General features: G+C 41.0%; 1 protein-coding gene and 1 long non-coding RNA gene across 3 annotated transcripts in view; one reads left to right on the top strand and one right to left on the bottom strand.

Moving 5' to 3' along the window:
- Nucleotides 1-10,964, bottom strand: part of LOC117073237 — an 86,137-nt gene extending 75,173 nt beyond the window's left edge. The window contains exon 1 of the long non-coding RNA XR_004433179.1: nt 10,786-10,964. This is a non-coding gene — a long non-coding RNA (uncharacterized LOC117073237). The remainder of the gene's footprint in view (nt 1-10,785) is intronic.
- INHBA (inhibin subunit beta A) lies at nt 1,443-19,739 on the top strand. 2 transcript variants are annotated; one of them, XM_033193851.1, is made up of 3 exons: nt 1,443-1,846; nt 4,332-4,889; nt 14,308-19,739. In XM_033193851.1, exons 2-3 carry the CDS (start codon nt 4,502-4,504, stop codon nt 15,198-15,200), a joined length of 1,281 nt encoding a protein of 426 aa, XP_033049742.1. In that variant the 5' UTR covers nt 1,443-1,846; nt 4,332-4,501; the 3' UTR covers nt 15,201-19,739. The 2 variants fall into 2 exon arrangements, with proteins under 2 accessions (XP_033049742.1, XP_033049743.1); XM_033193852.1 differs by lacking the exon at nt 1,443-1,846 and having other exon boundaries at nt 4,134-4,889.
- Nucleotides 19,740-21,103: the final 1,364 nt, after the last annotated feature.

The following is a 21,103-nucleotide window of genomic DNA, read 5'->3' as shown; positions in this document are numbered from 1 at the left end:
GACACCCGTGTTTAAGAAGAGCCACCAGGCTTCTCAGAAATAGTATCACTTATTATCTGACGGCTGCCCTTGACCCCCACAGGTTCATATTATGGATCCCATTTTATAGATGGGAACACTGAGGCCTGAGTTTACACGGTGAGTGAGCAGAGGAACTGGGATCTGATCTGGGTTTGTTTTGTGCACCCCTGCCCCCATCACCTATACACACACACACACACACACACACACTATTTTGTGTGTGTGTAGGGGGGAGGGGATGTTTTCAGGACACTAAGGTTCATGTGTGGGGCAGAGGTGAGTTTAGATGCCCTGAAGGTCATTGACTCCAGTAATTCTCAGCATGAAGGGTGGAGAAGTTCATTTCTTATAAAGGGTTTGAGTTCACCCAGTGCTAAACTGAGGGGCAGATTTGGAGTTCACCATCATTAATCCTATTTCTGTCTTTGCCACTCAGATTCACTCTCTTCCTCTACAACCTAATGATTTTTTTCCTACTTCGTTTCTGCATATGCAGTTCTTAGAATACTCCTTCCCCCCATCCCCATGCAGCTCAGCACCCACACTTTCTCTGCATCTAGCCAAGAGAGACCCTCTTACACAGAAAACTTCTGGTGTCCTAATGGAACCTGCTTAAGCCACACATCAGGAGGCCAGAGCCTCTATATTTTGCTTGCGGGCACAGTGAAAAGTTTATTTTATGCATGTTAAATCCTGCATACAAAACAACATATCTGGTCATATGGCTCTCATTAGCTCCCAATTTTGCACATTTTATCCAGCTTGTCATGAGAACTGGGCTTATGCTTCAACTATACTCCTTCAAACAACTCTTCACCATTCTTGTCAGAGGACTTCTTCCTCCTGTGTTATTTACCAGACTTGCCAACACCTCTCCCCACCCCCAAAAAGGCTGACCGGCTTTACCCCTATTTCAAGGAGTGTTCACTTCTTTTCATGAATCTCCTGTTATATTTGTAACAATTTAGAAATTATAGGAGTCGAAATTCTAGTAAAAAAGAATGATGCATGAAGGTTTTTGTTGTTGTTGTTGTTGTGTGTGTGTGTGTGTGTGTGTGTGTGTGGTTAGTTAGGATGGATTCTAAAGACCTGGGAAGGATACTTATGAAGTTCACTTAAAGAGAATGACTATTTCCAAAGTTCTTGATTTATGAAGCAGGCATTCAATTTCAAGATGTAAAATAATAGTGTAAGTTGGTTGGAGTAGGGGGGGACAATCATCATATGATTATACAGATTTTCGCAATTTTTTCCTCAATGAAATAGCTTATTTAAAAAAATAAAATTAGAATCCATATAAAGAACACTACCAATTTTCTTTCCTGAAAGAAACAATAAAATACTTTGTAAATAGAAGCAACTTCATGAAGTAACAGATGTTTTATGTAAAGACATAAAACTGAACCTGAATATAACGAGACGTGTGTGCGAGTAGTAAAAGAAAAGTTGAAAGTTGGACACACTCATTGAGACATATCTATTTGATTCCAATATTTTTCTAAAAGGTAGAGTAATTCTAGCCAGAGGTTTCACTGGCTCAGTGCATCACCCAGTAGTGTCTCAGAAGCCAGGAAGGGCTTTCCATTAGATAATGAATTATGAAATGTCTCACACTGGAAAAACCAGTCATCTGCTGATGTCATGCTGATTCCAACCAATCCCAAACAAAGCCCCAGCCCTCCTCTGTTTCAGTGGTACCAATGTGTGGTGTACAAATAAGTAGTACAGTATAAAACTTCACAGTGCCAATACCATGAAGAGGAGCTCAGACAGCTCTTACCACATGATACAAGAGCCGGCTGGTGGAAGAGTGGGGACCAGAAAGGTAATGCTTTTTAACTCTTACTTCTGAGCTCTTTACACATTCAAAGATAGGATAGCTAGGAGGAATTTTACAACTAATTGGCATTTCCAATGTGCATTGTGATGTGTACGTTTTTATATTATTCAGGCAGGTTAATATAGCTTTTAATAGTCCTAGAGCATGCAAATAGATTATATGTTTATACAACCCACTCAGCACATATATACAAGTACATATGCCAAAGAGAAAGCTATTTTTAAGAGTTACATTCGCAAACAGTAAATTCAGGGAACACACACGTACTCAGATGCAGAGAGAATCCAAATATTGATAAGTTGCAGTTATCTAAATGCTGCTATTAGGACTCTTGAGTTGTTTAGAGTCATTAAACTTTTGGTTGTATTTTAGACTTTCTTGTAAAACTTAATTGGACTACAAAACGTTTTGGATACTGTATATGTGACTCCAAATAGGTGGATGATGTTAAGTATTATAGTACAAAGATGTTTTATAAAACCATTATAACACAAATGTCCCCTGCCTCCCCCATTCTCTTTCACCATCCCCGTAAAAAATATGAGGCTTTTTAGGCAATGTTGACAAAGTTTCAACAATAATGGTGGAGTAATTGATGTTTCTGGAGCTGAAACCCCAAAGGTGTTAGGTTACTTGTAACAGAAAAAGTCTTACAAATAGTTGTTTTGGAAAAGGAGACAGTATATACAATTCAGAGAGCATTGTTAACCTGTGCAGACTGTAATTTTAACTTAGTGTCATAATTTTCTTGCCCTCTTCCCCTTGCACTCAGATCTTATGCTTGTAGTAATGATATTTATTAACTCTTTCCACCTAAACTGCATTGCTTGACTATAATGCTATGAACACACTAGGTGTCAGATATAAGCTAAGTGTATCTTCAGAAACCAAGAGGGCTTATGTGTGGGAAAGAAACCGAGAGGGAAGGAACGCTTTAACAGATGGACCCCTTAAAGATTCTTCTGCAAGATAAAAGCAATAAGACAGAAAATGAAAAAAGGGGAGGGGGAAGATTTTTTTTTAAGCCTTAGAAAGGCATTGTTAAAAAATTCACATTTTTCTTTTTCTGTGCACACTAAAATCCATGATGATTTTATCTGCACTGTTCCTTTGAGGGAAGAAGAAGCAGTCAAGGAGGCTGTCTATGAATGCACTGGTCGGGACAGGCTTGGGGCAAGCTGAAAAAACTACCACATGACAGAGAAAAATAATTTGCCAATATATTTTAGAGAGTCTTTTCCCATAGGATCAGTTATTCAAGTCATACGAGTGCACTCTTTTTATAAAAGGATGTGGGAAAGGTCAAGAGAATTTTGCATTTTATCTGTGAAGTCCCGCGAGCAGTGGTAGCCTGTAATGTGTGAGAGTGAGTGGATCCCCGGCAGAAGGGGGCAGCTGAAGGCGACGGGGAGAGCGCTTCTGGGACTTGGGCTTGTGACAGGCTGCCTGCCCTCTGGTCCTTCAGTGCCCTGCTGCATTTCACAGTTGGGAAGAGTGGAGTGTATTATATGACCCCAAACAAAAGTTCCATTGCGCTCTCCTCAGATCGCCTGCCAGTGTTGATGACCTGAACATTTAAATATGAATGAATGGGGGGAAAGGACCATCTCCCCTGGATCCCATCAGGCCAGAACAATCCACTGGCCCAGGCACCCTCTGTTATCCCCGAGCTACTCTTCCCTGACCTCCACTACCTGTCCATTGGACCTCCCTGGTCAGGAGGGCATTTTACCACCTAGGGCTGTGGCTTGGCAGGGTGGAGGAGCGGTGGGAACAGACTTTTTCAATCAAGTCATCCCTGCTGATTGAGACACTGTGTTTGTTTGGGGTTTCTTTACTCCCCTCCAAAAAAGGAAGAAGGTGAAACCAGGAGACTGGGCAGAGAAAGAAAAAAAAAAAATAGTGAACAAAATTAGGAGAATTTATTTTAGAAGAGAAAGTAGAACCCCCGAAATTGGTGATATTTGAAGAGAGGTGTCTGTGAGGAAGCTAAGAGCAGAAGGAGAGCAGCCTGTCAGAAAACGGGCTGTCCCTCCCTCCCTAATCACAGCCCTACTCACAGCAAACTCCCTCCCTCTCCATTCACTCACTTACTTAGGGCCAATCCGTTCTCTCTCTCTCTCTCTCTCTCTCTCTCTCTCTCTCTTCCTTTCCCTTTCTCCCTCTCCCCCTCCCTTCCCTCCCTCTCTCCCTCTCTCTCCCCCTTCTTTCTCTCTCTTCTCTCCCCCTCTCTCCTCTCTCCCTGTCTCTCTCTCCCTCCCATCCTCTCTCTGTCTCTGTCTGTCTCCCCCCCACCCTGTCTCTCCCTCCCTCCTTCCCTGTCTCCCTCCCTCCCTCCCTCCTTCCTTCCCTCTTACTCCGAGACAGTCAGAACTCTCCTCCCTGACAGCCACAAACCTACAGCACTGACTGCATTCAGAGAGAAACCTGCAAACAAAACTTCACAGAAAACTTTTTGTTCTTGTTCCAGAGAATTTGCTGAAGAGGAGAAGGAAAAAAAAAACAAACCAAAAAAAAAAAAAAAAAACCAAACCCACAAAAAAAAAAAAAAAAAAAAAAAAAAAAAAAAAACCTGTGCGTGAGGGGGGAGGAAAAGCAGGGCCTTTTAAAAAGGCAATCACAACAACTTTTGCTGCCAGGATGCCCTTGCTTTGGCTGAGAGGATTTCTGTTGGCAAGTTGCTGGATTATAGTGAGGAGTTCCCCCACCCCAGGATCCGAGGGGCACAGCGCGGCCCCCGACTGTCCGTCCTGTGCGCTGGCCGCCCTCCCAAAGGATGTACCCAACTCTCAGCCAGAGATGGTGGAGGCCGTCAAGAAGCACATTTTAAACATGCTGCACTTGAAGAAGAGACCCGATGTCACCCAGCCGGTGCCCAAGGCGGCGCTTCTGAACGCGATCAGAAAGCTTCATGTGGGCAAAGTCGGGGAGAACGGGTATGTGGAGATAGAGGATGACATTGGAAGGAGAGCAGAAATGAATGAACTTATGGAGCAGACCTCGGAGATCATCACGTTTGCCGAGTCAGGTTGGTGCTGGCATTGGCAGAGGGTGGGGAGGGGTGGGGGGTAGGAGGGTAAAATATATTTCTTTGACAGTCCCAGGAGGAACTTCTTCTCCCTCCAGCTGGAAACTGCCTGGGAAGGTTACTAGTTATTAGGTGATGGTAGCGGACTAGCGGACGGAGGGCAGGCAGGGGAGGGGGAGAGGACTTTACAGAAAAGGAATTCTCGGTCGAGCTCTGCCTGGAGATGACTGGCTTACACTTGCTAAACTCAGCCGGTCACACAGAAAGGAAGCTCGGGGCCAATGTCGAGCTGGAAGGCAGACTGTGAGGGGCTGCCTTGCCCTGCCTGTGAAACCAGATCTGAGCAGCCGGATGAAAGCTGCGGCATTTTCGGGTGCTTGGGGAGCAGAGGAGGCTTCCGGACCCCATCCAAGTTTTTATTGAGGGTAGAGGGGTGAGTGTGCCAGGATTGGAGTGGAATGGCACAGATGAAGTCACTCTCTTAAAACAAACCTTCCCCTTTAAAAGTCCAATCTGGGGCCACATTAGAGAAGCAGAGCATATTTATGAGTGACAGTCATTTTTACCTTTAGAAACTGTCTATAAGTGCACAGGCACCACATTCAAGACAGGGAAGAGCTACTTTGGGGGACAGTTGTCACTGAACCAGCAGTTACTTTTGGGACACTGACTTTTGCTCTCTGAAAGAAAAAAAAAAAGAAAAGAAAACAACCAGTTTTGTTCTTTCTAAAGTTACTAAGAGCTCTCTGCCAAGGAACGCAACCTTGACAAAGTACTCTCAGATACTATGCTGAACTCACTCAATCCTTAAGAGGAAGAACTTTAATAAATAGGTTCTAATCGTTGGCCCAGGACCACACTAACCTGTTGCTGAATAGCAATGCCTGTTAAAAGTATGGGCCCATGGACTTGGAGCCAGGCTATTTTTATAGTTAAGTGACACAGATCATTTGCATGCCTGCAAGCCCATGCACGTCAGGCACACAGATGTGTTAATACCGTGTTACTTTCATGGTAATGCCAGGCTAAAGAACTGCATCCTTTGCCAACTCCATTTGAAAGGAATGCCATTGTTTTGTTTGGTAGAGCATATGGCCAGTAAAGTATGTGCAGGGACTCCCAGCATTTTTGTTTAAAAGTTTGCCGCAGCAGTATAAACAATTAAGGCAACACTCAGAATTTCCAATCCTGAAAACCTGTTGACTCAGATGTTCTGTTTTCAAGAAAGCCATGAAAGACCAGGGCATCTTTCTGGGGGTGCAGATAGCCTGCTGGCTGTGTGGCTTCCCCTTGCAGGAGAAGCACTGGTGTCCCACAAGCTTCCCAGTTTGGCTCTCTTACCAGAAGCCTCTTTCACTTGGGGAAGGTCCTACTTTCTTTCCCTAAAGCTCTTTCTTAACCCAGCCCCCAAAGGTATGATCATTAGGACTTTATCTTCTGAAGCTTTCTGAGGAAGAAAGCTAGGTTAGAACTTTTCAAGTTGACACCCATTTTTTTCTCAACTTTTCATGATGGGAAAAGATGAAAAAGAAAATATTTATGATATTTGGCTGCGCATGTGAAACAGATTTCAGTGGTCTAGAGGGTTGCTTCGTGTCTTTATATACCAACCTCCACACATGATGGATTCCATGACAGCTCCTATCCAGTTGCCTTTAACTATGTCACACGACTAAGTATACCTATGCCTTTGACCACTTTTAACCGCACGACTGTTACTAGCAATATGCCCCTCTTTCTGACTTACTGGACTTGTATAGCAAATCACTCTCTTAGCATTTAGAGATTTGGCAGTGAAAAAATTTGACCATTTACATTCTTGCTTATGTGTGGCCTTCCTTTCAGTGCCAATCTTCTCTCAGTTGTATGAGATTTTGTCATTTTTTACTTCTCGGTTAGGTGTTTAGTTTGAAAGAAAATAAGCGACTTTTTAAAAAGCGATTCATTGGATGTTCACGTTGAGTCAAGTTTAAGATTTGTAATGGGAAACTCCTGGTTGACTTTACAACTTGACTTTGAATTCTTAGAAAACGTTTATTACAATTGCTTCTTTTTCTCTGAGGGATTTCACACATCAACTTCAAGTTGATTTAATATAATTTCACATATTTAATGATTGCTACATGGACAGTCTACTCTTCAAGCAGAAAACCACGTGAGCATTTTGCTGCTGATTTTGCTAATCAAGGAAAAGATATTTATCATCTGAATGATTGTAGCAAATATATGAACATGAATAGCAAAGACATATGTCTTGCTGCTTTTGGAATAATTCAACTTTAATGACATTCCAACTATGTGGAATGTCAAGACTTTTTGGAGAATAGAAAAAGCCGTGCATTTTTCTTTCCCTTATAACCATTTTGTGCAGCATAGAATCCAGACATTGTCATCCATGAGCATGCCACAAATGCAGACCCATAGCGGCCCCTTTCAACCTTAAGATTCTTCAATTTGAGGCTACGTTTACTTTTTGCCTTTTCTCTCCTTGATTGTTGGATAAAGCCAAGGCATGGCTACAGAAGTAGAGAGCCTGCGAAAGTTGAAGTGCCTGGGACTCTTTTAACTGAGTTTGTCCCATCCTGCTTAGGTAGAAAGTGCTTGATTTTTGTAAAGCTGATGCGAGTTGTTATTGACTAAACAGCAGGGAATCACTCTAAGGCTCTCTGAAATGTGTCCCAACCAACAAAAATGATTTTATTTTTATGTATGTCACATCACCCAAGATTTCTCACCAAGATTAGTGTGTTCTTTGCATGGCTGGCACAAAACCCTCAATATTTACCTTCAGGCCTATAGAGTTCTTCACAAGGAAAGATAGAAGGGATGGGTAAAGCCAAGCTATCGCTATAAATGTCAATGAAGCTAAATTCAGTGGCCTTTTTGGCTGATACAGCTTATTTTTATTTTATTTTGACTCATGACAGTAGCTGGTCAGTCAGTGCATAGTAATAATGTACCTCTGAGTCTCCATATGCTTTCAAACCTGGATATGGGTTCTGGTAATTAGCTTAGCAATTGATAGCACCTGTTGTAGAAAGACTAGGGAAAGAAAGACAAACGAAACACCAAGAAATGGATGTGCTCACGTAGCCTAGGTGTTGTTGAGTGCAACACATAAGTCTACCCCTTGGAGGATACTACGTGTGGAAGATTTGAGTTTGAAGTTTACACTGCCAAGACAGGGATCCAAGAAGCCTTGCTTGGATGACCATTTTCCCCACCCCAAGAAAGCCATCTCAAAATGGAGCTAACTCCCACCATTCCATGCCCATCTTCCGAACTTTTCTGTGAATCACCCATCCCTTAGGGATGTCTTTAGGGGTTACACGTTCTCTTCTGTGAATAATGGAGAAGAGCGGCCACAAGAGGGCGCGTTCCAAAGACTTTTGCTCCTTTTCAGTTTATCCAGGGAAAGGCAGTTGCGCCTACTGGAAGCACCCTGTCTGTAGCGCCCAGTAATCTTGGTGATTATCAGTTACCTCCTGCTCCCTCTTATTCTGCAGAAAAAGTTAGGAATTTATGAGATGGGAGAAGCATGACTACCTGTAATACATTAAATGAGACAGAAGGAAAGGAAATGGAAATTCTAGTGATACATGTGAACATTCCGGAGCTCTATGGAAGGCAGACGAGTGATAAATTTCAAAAGCAAACAAAGCAGAGCAGGGAGAAATGTGACCATGAATCATCAGCGATACTGATTTGCTCACAAGTCTCTCCCTAATACGGTCTCCCGGATCGTAACAAAAACATCTTCCGTCTCCCCTGATTTTGTTGCCTAGTTTTCCAGCCTTATCAACAGTTTCCACCAGCGACAAATGACAAGTGACTTCAAACAGGGAGGAAAAAGGTTCTTTCTTTAATGCCTTGTGGGAACATGGTGTTCAGCTTCTGAGGATGCGTTTGTTTCCGAACTGAGGGTGTGGAGAGAAATGGTGGGGAAAGATGGGGAAAGAGATTAATAGTGGTCTGTGGCCTGTGCAGTGGATGGACTGGGCTGGGGGTGGCGGAGATGTCAGGGTGGAAAGTCCGTTGTAATATTTAAAGAACTGCAGTAATACCTTCCCAGGCACTTTTCTTGAAAACACATATTTATCTTGGCCCCTCTTCTGCTAAAAAATACTTGCACATGATCTCCTAGCTGTAGTTCAGAATTCTTTGTACTCAACTGGTTCCTAGGTCCAAAATCAAAAGTGCCAAAGCTCTTAGGAACTTTGGAAGAAGTCTCTGAAATTTTGTGGGTTGAACCTTAAGAATTTTTGCTACTTGTAGGAATCTAAAACCCCTTTCTCCTGAAATATTTAACCTTTTTCATCACCATTTTAATGGAAGAGGCATGGATGATGGATGTTTGTGGCTGGGCATTTATAAATCAATAACGGACCCTAAGGAGGGACATTAAAGCTAAAAAATTAATCAAGATAATTTATGGCCAAACCTATAGTTCTACTGCAGGAAAGATCCTCTACTGTAGGTCAAAGGAGGAATAACCTTAAGACCTCACTTGCTGCTTTCTGTAGAAACCCCTGGAAGCAGTCCAAATGCAAAGTTAGAGCTTCAGAGAATGCACCCTGTAAATGGTAGTTGTGTATACCCTTACCATTGACTATACCATATCTAGACACAGTGAAATCTTGATGAAGAATGGAAAATTAAAGGAACAGACGCTTTTTACAGGGAGGCTTCCCCCAACCCCCACCCCATGGTAAGTTTAAATATGTTCTGTAAACAACGAGGCTTTCCACATTCACATTAGAGACATAATTATTGCCCATATGTAAAAGAGCAACATATTTTAGGCAGGACCCTGGTGAGGAAAACAAAACCAAATCGAAACACTGCATGTGTGTGTTGCTTATTTAACTGAAAATGTTCGTATACCCACAAATCTGAGATGCTGGACTTTTGGATGAGTCCATCATTTTGCATCTTAGTGTAGGGGGAGGGAACAACAAGGGGCTTAGCTGCTTAACCCTTGGCGTGCCTTCATGATTGACTTATTCAAAACGTTTTGAAAGCAAAGGAAAATGTGCTGCAAACACCCTTCCAGGTATCTTTCCTTCCAGCTTACACAGTCTCTCCTCTGTCCAATCCTTCCCACCCGGCAGCATTTCAGAGGTATTCCCTGTGAGGTACAAATTTTCTCTTTGCCCATTTTTCTGCACCTCTTTTTCTCTCTCTTTGGTATGTGTCCACCGAGCTCATAGAGGTTTAAGTGATGAAATATTATCACCCACATGGGTTTGCGTGGGACTTTCTTAGTGAATTACTCAGGCAGAGCAGGCTGTGATACAGCCTTGCTCACAAGCCTCAGGAGGGAAAAAATAGCACAGAGGATGAAAAGAATATTATCAGAGAGTAGGTAATGAAAGGTTAGCAAAGCGACCAGCTATATCTGGCTAGCTAGGTAATAGTGCAGGAACCTAGGTCGCACCTGTACAAACTAATGCAGAACCTGCTCACGGCACATTATGGGAAGGCTTTCATTTCAAGATTTTACAGCATGAGATATTTAAATGAAAACTAAAACTGATTAGAAATTGATCCTGAACATCCCAGCCTTAGTCAACCTTCCCTTTTCCAAATTGTTATGCATGGAGATTGGAGGATTGGGGCATCTTGAAAGTGTCACTGCAGTATAGCCATCTCTCTCAGGTAATATAAAGATAAAGGGAATATAACAAATTGACCTGCTATTTATTATATTTTTCATACCTAGGACATTCCGAGGCTGTAATATATTTCTGAAGCCGGCAGCCCTGATAAACATCAATCCCACGTCAGTTTCCAGCAGTCTCATCTCCCCACCCCCTTCTGCAATGAAAGCTAATGTAAAAGAAAGAAATATGCACTGCTTAATAAGTCAGAATACAATAGAACTTGTAAAATGTACCTGCATATAAGGTAGACATTAGGAAGACTTGAATCTCTCTCTTCCCCCTGTTCTCCTGAGCATTATGGCAACAGCATTTTCATGTAATTAGATCTGTTTTATTTTTTTTCCTGATAAAATATCATGCAATATACAAATAGCAATTCCAGAAATGGACACCAGGAGAAGGAGGCGACAGGCATGTCAATTAGTAGGGGGAAAATCCAAATGTCAGAAATATGGGGGAGAGAGAAAGCACGCAGGCAGTGGATGCAAATACAGGGAACAGAGTCTTTCAATTCAGATAATTAAATGGATGCATAAATCAGCGCCCGTGCCTCTCCATAATATGCAGGCGATGCCATGCAGTTAATTATCAGCCAAGACCAGCATGAAAGTCATTTTATGATGACTCTCTGATCCTAATATAACAGCACCTGACAGATTGAGCCCCCTCTAATGAGTACTCTCTTTGTACAATCCTCTCTCAGGAACACTAAATCATTTGCTTCCAAGTACAGCTGCCTGTGAAGAAGGGGTGGGGCTAGATCATGCATCAGAAACCTGCTCTTGTGAAATGAGGGGCTGTCCTGTAGGCTGTGTGGCTAGAAGCCAGCAGCCTCAGCCTCTCTAACCCTACAAAAGCAATTTATACGCGGCTGTCCCTAATTCTAGTCAGCCAACTAACCCTCCCTCGGCACCCCCACCCAAACATCTGGATGTTATTCATGGAAAGTCCACTTCATGCAGGTCAGCACTGCTGTCCATCAGCCTTCACCCTGACCCCTTCTGGCAGGTGTGGATGAGAGCAGAGTAGATCCCATGGGGATGAGTTACCCAAACCCAGTGAGCCTCCCTATGCAGGGTACTAGTCAGATGCTCCAATTTCACACTCTTTCCCGGAAAAACAAAACCCAACCTTGTGCCCTCTGGGTTCTCTAATTTAGCAGCTACTATCTCTCTGTTTTTGGAGTGACACCCTGTGCAGTTTAGAATTTCAGAAGCTGTCCCGCATAGAGGCAGAAGGGAAAACAGCAGGTAGCTTGTTACCATTCTCCATGGGGCAAGGCAGATGTGCCCACGCTGGAGGTAACCTGCACACCCTCCAGGCCAGTTATCCGAGGCTTGGGAGGTGTTTTGATCTTCTCCTAAGGCCTTGGCAGGACGCTGCCACCCTAAAATCAACTGCTGATTGCCTTTTCAGATTTAAATGATTAAGCTCTGCTTCTGGGAATCTTCTTCTCTTTACTTTGTTAAGAAACAAACAGCAACAACAAACCTCCACCAATTCTTAGCAAAGGGGAATATACAATTCAGATTTTGAAAAAATAAGTCATCATGCTTCCTAAAATAAGACAGCTTCTCCCTCTAACTGCTCTCTGCTCTGGTATTCTATCTAATCATAAACCCAGCTTTATTATTCATTTCAACTCCTGCCAAAGACATGAGGTCGGAGTCAGAGGAACTCCCCTTACCACCACCACCATCATCATGGCCAGCATCCTCGTAAGTTTATAGAAAGATGCCAGAGAACCTTTCATATCCATCTGCAGCCCTGCTTGGCCCTTGCCTCAGTGAATTTACCACTATCATAATCACAGTGTGCAGAGTGTGTTAAATTAAGAACAGAATCTACAGTACGCAATGCACAGAAAAGCCTGCCTTCTGCTGCAGAGAACTTGAAACTGTGCCTAAAATTTATAGTACCGTAAACATCTCAGGGCCTCGAGTGATAAGTATGGCTGGATTTCCGTTAACTATAGAAATTCAGGCAGGGAGATCCTCCCAGGGAGTTGCGAGTTCTAAGATGAACTTCTTGAAGATTGTTCACAGATTTGTGCATGGGATACATGTACAGCGGACAGTTGTAAGGAGGTCCATGGTCAGGGAAAAGAGGGTATGTTTCCATATGCCACCAAGTGGGAAAAAAGGAAGTGAGGGAACATATTTGATTAATCAAAAAATTTTAGCTTGGATACCTGCTTTCATAGTACTTGTTGCTGCGTCATTAAACATACAGGTGCTTATGAAAAGAGAAGGAAATAGGTGACTTTCTAATTTTAGAGTTAGGCTAGAACTGAGTGGTTGCTAAATTCAACTGTCCTGACAATGTGGGAATTTCCTGTCCATTAGCAGCGATTGCTATTTGACATATGTTTCTGGTGCTCATTAGGCTGCACTCTAATGGGTCAGAGGCAAACATTGGGGATTCAGAGGTACAAGGTGGCTCGCTTAATTTAATAGAACTCAATGCTAAGGACGCCTCCATTTGTTAATAAGTAATCAAGTCATTGCCTACTTTCTGCTGAACACTAGACTATGATAGTGACCTTAGACCCTGGGCATTCTAAACCAGGCTGGCAGGAGGGTGGTGGTGGAAGTGATGTGAAGGAAGCCTCCTAGAGGAAGTGTTGTCCAAACAATCTGAAAATTGAAACATTATTAAAGGCAGCACTAAGGGTGCTGTGTTGGAGTTGGGGCAGAAGCACTTGAGGCAGAAGGAACAGCAGGTATCACTGCCTGCGGGTGAGACAGGGGGTGGAATTCTCAAGGCCTTACACCCCAGAGACCAGGACTGGGCAAGAGCTGGCATTCAAGGAAGGAACAGCATGTACAGAGCCCAAAGTCCCAGGCAATTTCTGTTGGATACTGAGAGCAATAGGAATTCCGTAAAGGACTTTCAAAAAGTGATGTGATCAGATCTACCTGTGAGAAAGATGCCTTTGGCTGCTTCATGGAGAAATGACTGGAGGGGAGGCCTGCCTTAGTGTTGCTGCAGAGCCAAAGTAAAGAACATGCTGCTGCAGTGACCCAGCAAAGAGGTGATGGGGGAGGAATCAGGCTCTGACAGGGGAAGAGGAGGCTGACTCAGTGTGTCCCAACTGCACAGACCTACATAGCGAGGCGAGGCCAGGGGCTGCATTTTTGTCTGAGAATAATATTTCCTTAGCTCTCTAGAGCTTACAGTGTCTTTTCATTTATGTTATCTCAGTTGATCTTCCTAAATCTGTGAGATAACAGGTCGAAGGTCCTTATTCATTCCTATTTTATAGAAGATGAAACTTAGGTTAAGCAATTAGTCAATACACATAGACTCACAGGCCCTCTTCATTCTAAAGCAAGGGTCCAAAACCTTTTTTCTATAAAGGGCCAGAGAGTAAATGATTTACGCCTTGTGAGCCAGAGAGTCTGTTTTAGCTACTCAGCTCTGGGTTATTCTAGTGCAAAAACAGCTGTAGGCAGCATGTACAGAAATGAGCATAACCATGCTCCAACAAAACTTTATTTACAGGCACTAACATTTAAATTTCAGACAATTTTCACATGTCACAAAATATCACTTTAACCACTTAAAAGTATAAAAACCATTCTTAGTTTGCAGGCAGTACAGAAAGAGTTTCGGCCCGTGGGCCGTCATTTGCTGACCCGTGTTCCAGAGGATCTATCACAGAAGACTCTTGCTTGCCTGAAATTTGTGAGTGCATGTAAATGTTGGAATTAACAGGTGTCACTGTTTTCTCTTATGCTGTCTTTTGTCTTCAGGAACAACCAGGAAGACGCTGCACTTTGAGATTTCCAAGGAAGGCAGTGACCTGTCAGTGGTGGAGCGTGCAGAAGTCTGGCTCTTTCTAAAAGTCCCCAAGGCCAACAGGACCAGGACCAAAGTCACCATCCGCCTTTTCCAGCAGCAGAAGCACCCGCAGGGCAGCTTGGACACAGGGGAAGAGGCCGAGGAAGTGGGCTTAAAGGGGGAGAGGAGTGAACTGTTGCTCTCTGAAAAAGTGGTAGACGCTCGGAAGAGCACCTGGCATGTCTTCCCTGTCTCCAGCAGCATCCAGCGGTTGCTAGATCAGGGAAAAAGCTCCCTGGACGTTCGGATTGCCTGTGAGCAGTGCCAGGAGAGTGGCGCCAGCCTGGTGCTCCTGGGCAAGAAGAAGAAGAAAGAAGAGGAGGGAGATGGGAAAAAGAAGGGTGGAGGTGAAGGTGGGGCAGGAGCAGATGACGAGAAGGAGCAGTCGCACAGACCTTTCCTCATGCTGCAGGCCCGGCAGTCTGAAGACCACCCTCATCGCCGGCGTCGGCGGGGCTTGGAGTGTGATGGCAAGGTCAACATCTGCTGTAAGAAACAGTTCTTTGTTAGTTTCAAGGACATCGGCTGGAATGACTGGATCATTGCTCCCTCTGGCTATCATGCCAACTACTGCGAGGGTGAGTGCCCGAGCCATATAGCAGGCACATCCGGGTCCTCACTGTCCTTCCACTCAACAGTCATCAACCACTACCGCATGCGGGGCCACAGCCCCTTTGCCAACCTCAAATCATGCTGTGTGCCCACCAAGCTGAGACCCATGTCCATGTTGTACTATGATGATGGTCAAAACATCATCAAAAAGGACATTCAGAACATGATCGTGGAGGAGTGTGGGTGCTCATAGAGTTGCCCAGTCCAGGGGGAAAGGGAGCAAGAGTTGTCCAGAGAAGACAGTGGCAAAATGAAGAAATTTTTAAGGTTTCTGAGTTAACCAGATAAATATAAATTAAAAAAAACAAAAAAACAAAAAAACAAAAGTAAATTAAAAACAAAACCTGATGAAACAGATGAAGGAAGATGTGGAAAAAAATCCTCAGCCAGGGCTCAGAGATGAAGCAGTGAAAGAGACAGGAATTGAGAGGCAAAGGGAGAATGGTGTACCCTTTATTTCTTCTGAAATCACACTGATGACATCAGTTGTTTAAATGGGGTATTGTCCTTTCCCCCCTTGTGGTTCCCTTGTGAGCCTTGAGTCAACTAATCTAAGTCTGCAGTAGTGTGGACTAGAGCAACCCAAATAGCATCTAGAAAGCCATGAGTTTGAAAGAGCCCGTCACAGGCACTTTCCTACCCAATTACCCAGGTCATAAGGTATGTCTGTGTGACACTTATCTCTGTGTATATCAGCATACACACACACACACACACACACACACGCACACAGGCATTCCCACACATTGCATATATACACCTACTGGTAAAAGAACAGTCGTGTGCAGGTGGTCACACTTCCTTTTTCTGTACCACTTTTGCAACAAAACAAAACAAAACAAACAACATTAAAAAATTGAGAACAAGTATGGAAAGAATGAAAGATCAAGGAAAAAAGAATACCAAGTTACATTTCGTTAAGGTGCTTATGATCTTAGAACTATGCAACCTAATAGGTTTGAAACTGTTTACCTGAGAGAGAACAAAAAGAGAGACTTTTTTGTATTGGAAGTAATCTGATTAATTTTTATTTTCTTCAAGGAGAGATACTTGAAAGGAATATGTTTGTCCATCTGTTGGATCCAAACATTTCTATATTTTGTAAATGTTGTTGTTGTTTTTTTTTAATCGTTTACTATTTGCACTACAATGGTGTTTGACCTGTCTAATCCTTATTTAACAAGTATTTTCTTTGAGTGGGGGTGGGGGTGGGGTTTAAGAGCTGCACTTAATGTGAGCTATAAAAGAACTGCTACAGCACACAAAATAGCTATTTTTATTATTATAATTATAATTATTATTATTATTTTGTACCTTAAAAAATAGACACATACACCAAAGACATTTGTGTGAGCCTTTAAACAGTCTGTCTGTGGTTGGTATCATTCACCATCAATGAGTCAGGGGTTGGGATTCAAGGCTGAGTAGTGTGGATTGTGTTCAGGCTTAAAAGACCTGAGAAGTTTGGTTTTTGACTCCTTTTACATCCATGAAACAGGACATTTCATACTGGATGTACAGTAGTTGTACACTGTTGGATATCAAGTTCAATCAAATTCATGGAACTACATGCTTGTATGTGTATATATACATTGCTTGTGCATATGCATATCTGTATGTATATATACATGTATTGTACCATGTCCATACACATTTTAAGCACTTCAGGCTGTCATTTTTTAATGTTCTTAAAGCAATGAATGTTTGTGTGCAAAACACAGTATTTTTAAGAAGGATAGGCTATAGTTTTTGCTTTTACTCTGAACTAGGTGGGCACATTTCAAAAATTCGGATGGGAAAAAGCCTGAAAATTCCAGTGAATATTCAGCAAGGCCCTCTTTTGTTGTACAGGGATCAATTTCCTCCTCTTTTTTGTGCCCCCTCCCACTTCTACAAGTTTTCCCCTATGGGGAAAACAGTATGATAATCAAAACTCTGGGCTGAAGTTTTTCCAACTTAGTGTCTACTGGAATCAATCTTAAATCAGAAGCTTTTTCAGAAAAATATAATATTTAGGTCAGAATTAGAGTTAAGTGTATTTTTAAAAAATGATTAAGGCTTGGTTGAGAGAAATATTACCTGTACCAGCTGGGAAAAATAATGTCGCCACTAACTAAAAGATAATTAATTTGGGAGAAGGTGTTAAGGGAGGGAGAGTAAGGAAGAGGACAGTTAAGAAGAGGCAGAGATGAGGGCAGTAGTAAAAAATCTCTAAATTTTTAATTTATAGCCAAACCCTTCATGTGTAAATTTGTATTGATTCAGATGCAGAAAGGAAAAAAAACAACAACCTTTGTTTTATAAATATCAAAGTACATGCTTAAAGCCAAGTTTTTATCTAGTTTATTCTAGTATTTAGCTTGCCTAGAATAGCTAATAAATTATTCATGTATGTGCTTTTGAAAATACAGAGCCTTATTTTTACAGACTTGTGTGAAGTTGGCAAATATTTTGAAAAAAGGAAAAAAGTTTCTAATAATTGGGAACAATTACATTAATTAATATTTTGTAAAATATTGAAGCTTTTAGCCCTATGTCAATTTGTAGATTAAAATAAATTAATTATAGGAAAGGAAGATATCAGTGAGAAACCAAAGATTACAAAAGGTGGTTTAGCTTTCCTTGAAAAATATACTCAGTTGGTATACTGTAACACTTGGCTATATGTAGGCAACGTCACTACAGGGCAAATACACTTACTGTGTTTTAGAGGCCGCCCTTTCTTATGCAGAAAACACAATATGCACTGCATGAGAAGCTTGAGAGTAGATTCTAATCAAGGTCTATTGACCTTGGATATCATGCATGTGGGAAGGTGGGTGTGGTGAGAAAAGTGTTAAGGCAAGAGTAGATGGCCATGTTCAACTTTACAAAATTTCATGGAAAACTGGCAGTATTTTGAACTGCATCTTCTTTGGTACTGGTACCTGCAGAAACAGTGTGAGAAATTAAGTCCTGGTTCACTGTGCAGTAGCAGAGATGGTCAAGGATATGGAAAAAGCAGAAATTTGCAAAGAAAGCTAATACCCATGTATAGTTCCCATTCATCTCAAATACATCTGCTACCTTTTTAAGCTAAGTCCTAGACATATCGGGGATAACATAGGGATTGATTAGTGACCACAGTTATCAGAAGCAGAGAAATGTAATTCCATATTTTATTTGAAACTTATTCCATATTTTAATTGGATATTGAATGATTGGGTTATCAAACACCCACAAACTTTAATTTTGTTAAATTTATATGGCTTTGAAAAAGAAGTATAAATTGCTACCATTTTTTGATAACATTGAAAGATAGTATTTTACTATCTTTAATAATCTTGGAAAATGCAAGCCCTGTGAACAATCACTCTTTCACCTAGCAGCATGAGGCCAAAAGTAAAGGCTTTAAATTCTAACATATGGGATTCTTAGTAGTATGTTTTTTTCTTAAAACCAGAGTGGCTCTATCTTAGCTTACTATCTCCTCGCTCTTTCTCTAGGGCTAAACTCTAGGCTCTTAAAAATCTGCCCACACCGATCTTACAAGCTCTGAAAAGGATTTGTCTTCAAATATCTTTTAATAGTAATATGTATTTTATGGACCAAATTGACATTTTCTTTTTTTTCCAAAAAAGTCAGGTGAATTTCAGCACACTGAGTTGGGAATTTCTTATCCCAGAAGACCAATCAATTTCATATTTATTTAAGATTGATTCCATACTCCATTTTCAAGGAGAATCCCTGCAGTCTCCTTAAAGGTAGAACAAATACTTCTTATTTATTTATTTTTTCACTATTGTGGGATTGGACTTTTAAGAGGTGACTCTAAAAAACAGAGAACAAATACGTCTCAGTTGTATTAAGCATGGACCTATATTATCATATTCACTTTAAAAAAATGATTTTCTGTGCACCTTCTGGCAACTTCTCTTTTCAAGGTAGAGAAAAACTTAGTCACCCTGAAAACCCACAAAATAAATAAAACTTGTAGTTGTGGGCAGAAGGTTTGGGGGTGGACATCATATGTGTTTAAATTAAACCCTGTATCACTGAGAAGCTGTTGTATGGGTCAGAGAAAACGAATGCTTAGAAGCTGTTCACATCTTCAAGAGCAGAAGCAAACCACATGTCTCAGCTATATTATTATTTATTTTTTATGCATAAAGTGAATAATTTCTTCTGTATTAATTTCCAATGGGTTTTACCCTCTATTTAAATGCTTTGAAAAACAGTGCATTGACAATGGGTTGATATTTTTCTTTAAAAGAAAAATATAATTATGAAAGCCAAGATAATCTGAAGCCCGTTTTATTTTAAAACTTTTTATGTTCTGTGGTTGATGTTGTTTGTTTGTTTGTTTTTATTTTGTTGGGTTTTTACTCTGTTTTTTTGTTTTGTTTTGTTTTTTTGCATACTACATGCAGTTCTTTAACCAATGTCTGTTTGGCTAATGTAATTAAAGTTGTTAATTTATATGAGTGCATTTCAACTATGTCAATGGTTTCTTAATATTTATTGTGTAGAAGTACTGGTAATTTTTTTATTTACAATATGTTTAAAGAGATAACAGTTTGATATGTTTTCATGTGTTTATAGCAGAAGTTATTTATTTCTATGGCATTCCAGCGGATATTTTGGTGTTTGCGAGGCATGCAGTCAATATTTTGTACAGTTAGTGGACAGTATTCAGCAACGCCTGATAGCTTCTTTGGCCTTATGTTAAATAAAAAGACCTGTTTGGGATGTATTTTTTATTTTTATTTTTATTTTATGTCTTATTTGTTTTCCATGATCAACTTTGCACACATATTGACACATCCTTTGCTGGGTGATAATTTTGTTTTTACTGTAATTATCCAGAAGAGGATGAGAAACAGACTGAATGTGGGAGAGAACAAAAGCTGGAGTGAGAGAGCTCAAGTAGAAAAAGAATAGATATTGCCATGGCAGAGGCTGTTAATGGGCTGCAGATGCTTGGATCAGCAATATTTATATTTTATTCTTTTGTTGATTTCCCATTTCTTCAAGTGCAGTGGCAACTACTCACAGGAAATAAAGAGATATTCATTCCTCCCCTCCTTCTTTCCTTCTTCCTCCTTTCCTTTCCAGTTAGAGAACTGGAAATGCATGGAGCAACTAGAGCTAGAGAACTATATACCTGGGGAAAAAATGTACTTAGTCTTATTACTGGGACCAACAGAGTTGGAATTTGGAATTACAGAAGTAAGGTCAAACATTAATTGATAGGTCGACCTTTTCTTCTATAGTTTTTCTCTATTATCTGTGCCCATCTCAGAGTTTATATGGAGAAAGTAAGTTCCACAACTGCTCATTTGGACCGGGAATATCCCATGTATCGCCTCATTTAATATTCACATATCATCGTTTTAACCACCCTGCACAGTAGGTGTTATTGCTGCTTTTACAGATGAATCTGAGGCATGGTTGAGTAACATTAATTGGAATTAAAATTCCAACCCAGGTCTATATTCAAATCTAAAGTTAATTTTCTTTTTGTTCTTCCGTAATTGCATTTTTGTGTTAATTTTCTTATGTAGTGAAAAAAAAGGGGTGCGTGGACTGAGTGTTGAAGTCACTTCTAACGTTTTAACACAGAGACACTTCATACCCACCAGATAGTTCACTGGCACTTATCTTGAAGTGAAATGCCAAGTTCATGTAAATTTATACTAAACCCTTTTTACTTTAGCAGGAAAGTTTTGATTTTTAAGTTAGAAAATGGGAATTGTTCGTTTTGCTTTATATGTATTACTTTGTCTTATCTTGCCATTCTCATATTTTGCTAGGGGTATTCCAAAGTACTTTATTTTACTTTGTGGGCAGTGGGACATTTGTGTGTGTGTGTATGTGTGTGTGTGCCTGCAGGTACACACATGAGCACTTGCATTAGCCTTTATTTCCTGCCAAGTTTAACAATGAATACATTTTAGGGATGAAGTAAAAACTTCACTGAATTATAAACGAGTAACCTTGTAATGAAGTTTATGTGGATATTATCATAATCAAGGTGAAAATTACTGAAAGAAAACAAAGTGAGGTATAGAAAAATACTTTGAATATGCAATTATATGTATATATATACACACATAC

The sequence above is a fragment of the Trachypithecus francoisi genome, unplaced genomic scaffold (assembly GCF_009764315.1).
Source record: "Trachypithecus francoisi isolate TF-2019V2 unplaced genomic scaffold, Tfra_2.0 Lachesis_group4, whole genome shotgun sequence".
Taxonomy (NCBI): Eukaryota; Metazoa; Chordata; class Mammalia; order Primates; family Cercopithecidae; genus Trachypithecus; species Trachypithecus francoisi.
Note: the sequence above shows the minus strand (reverse complement) of the source record. Positions and strands in the feature narration are given on the sequence as shown.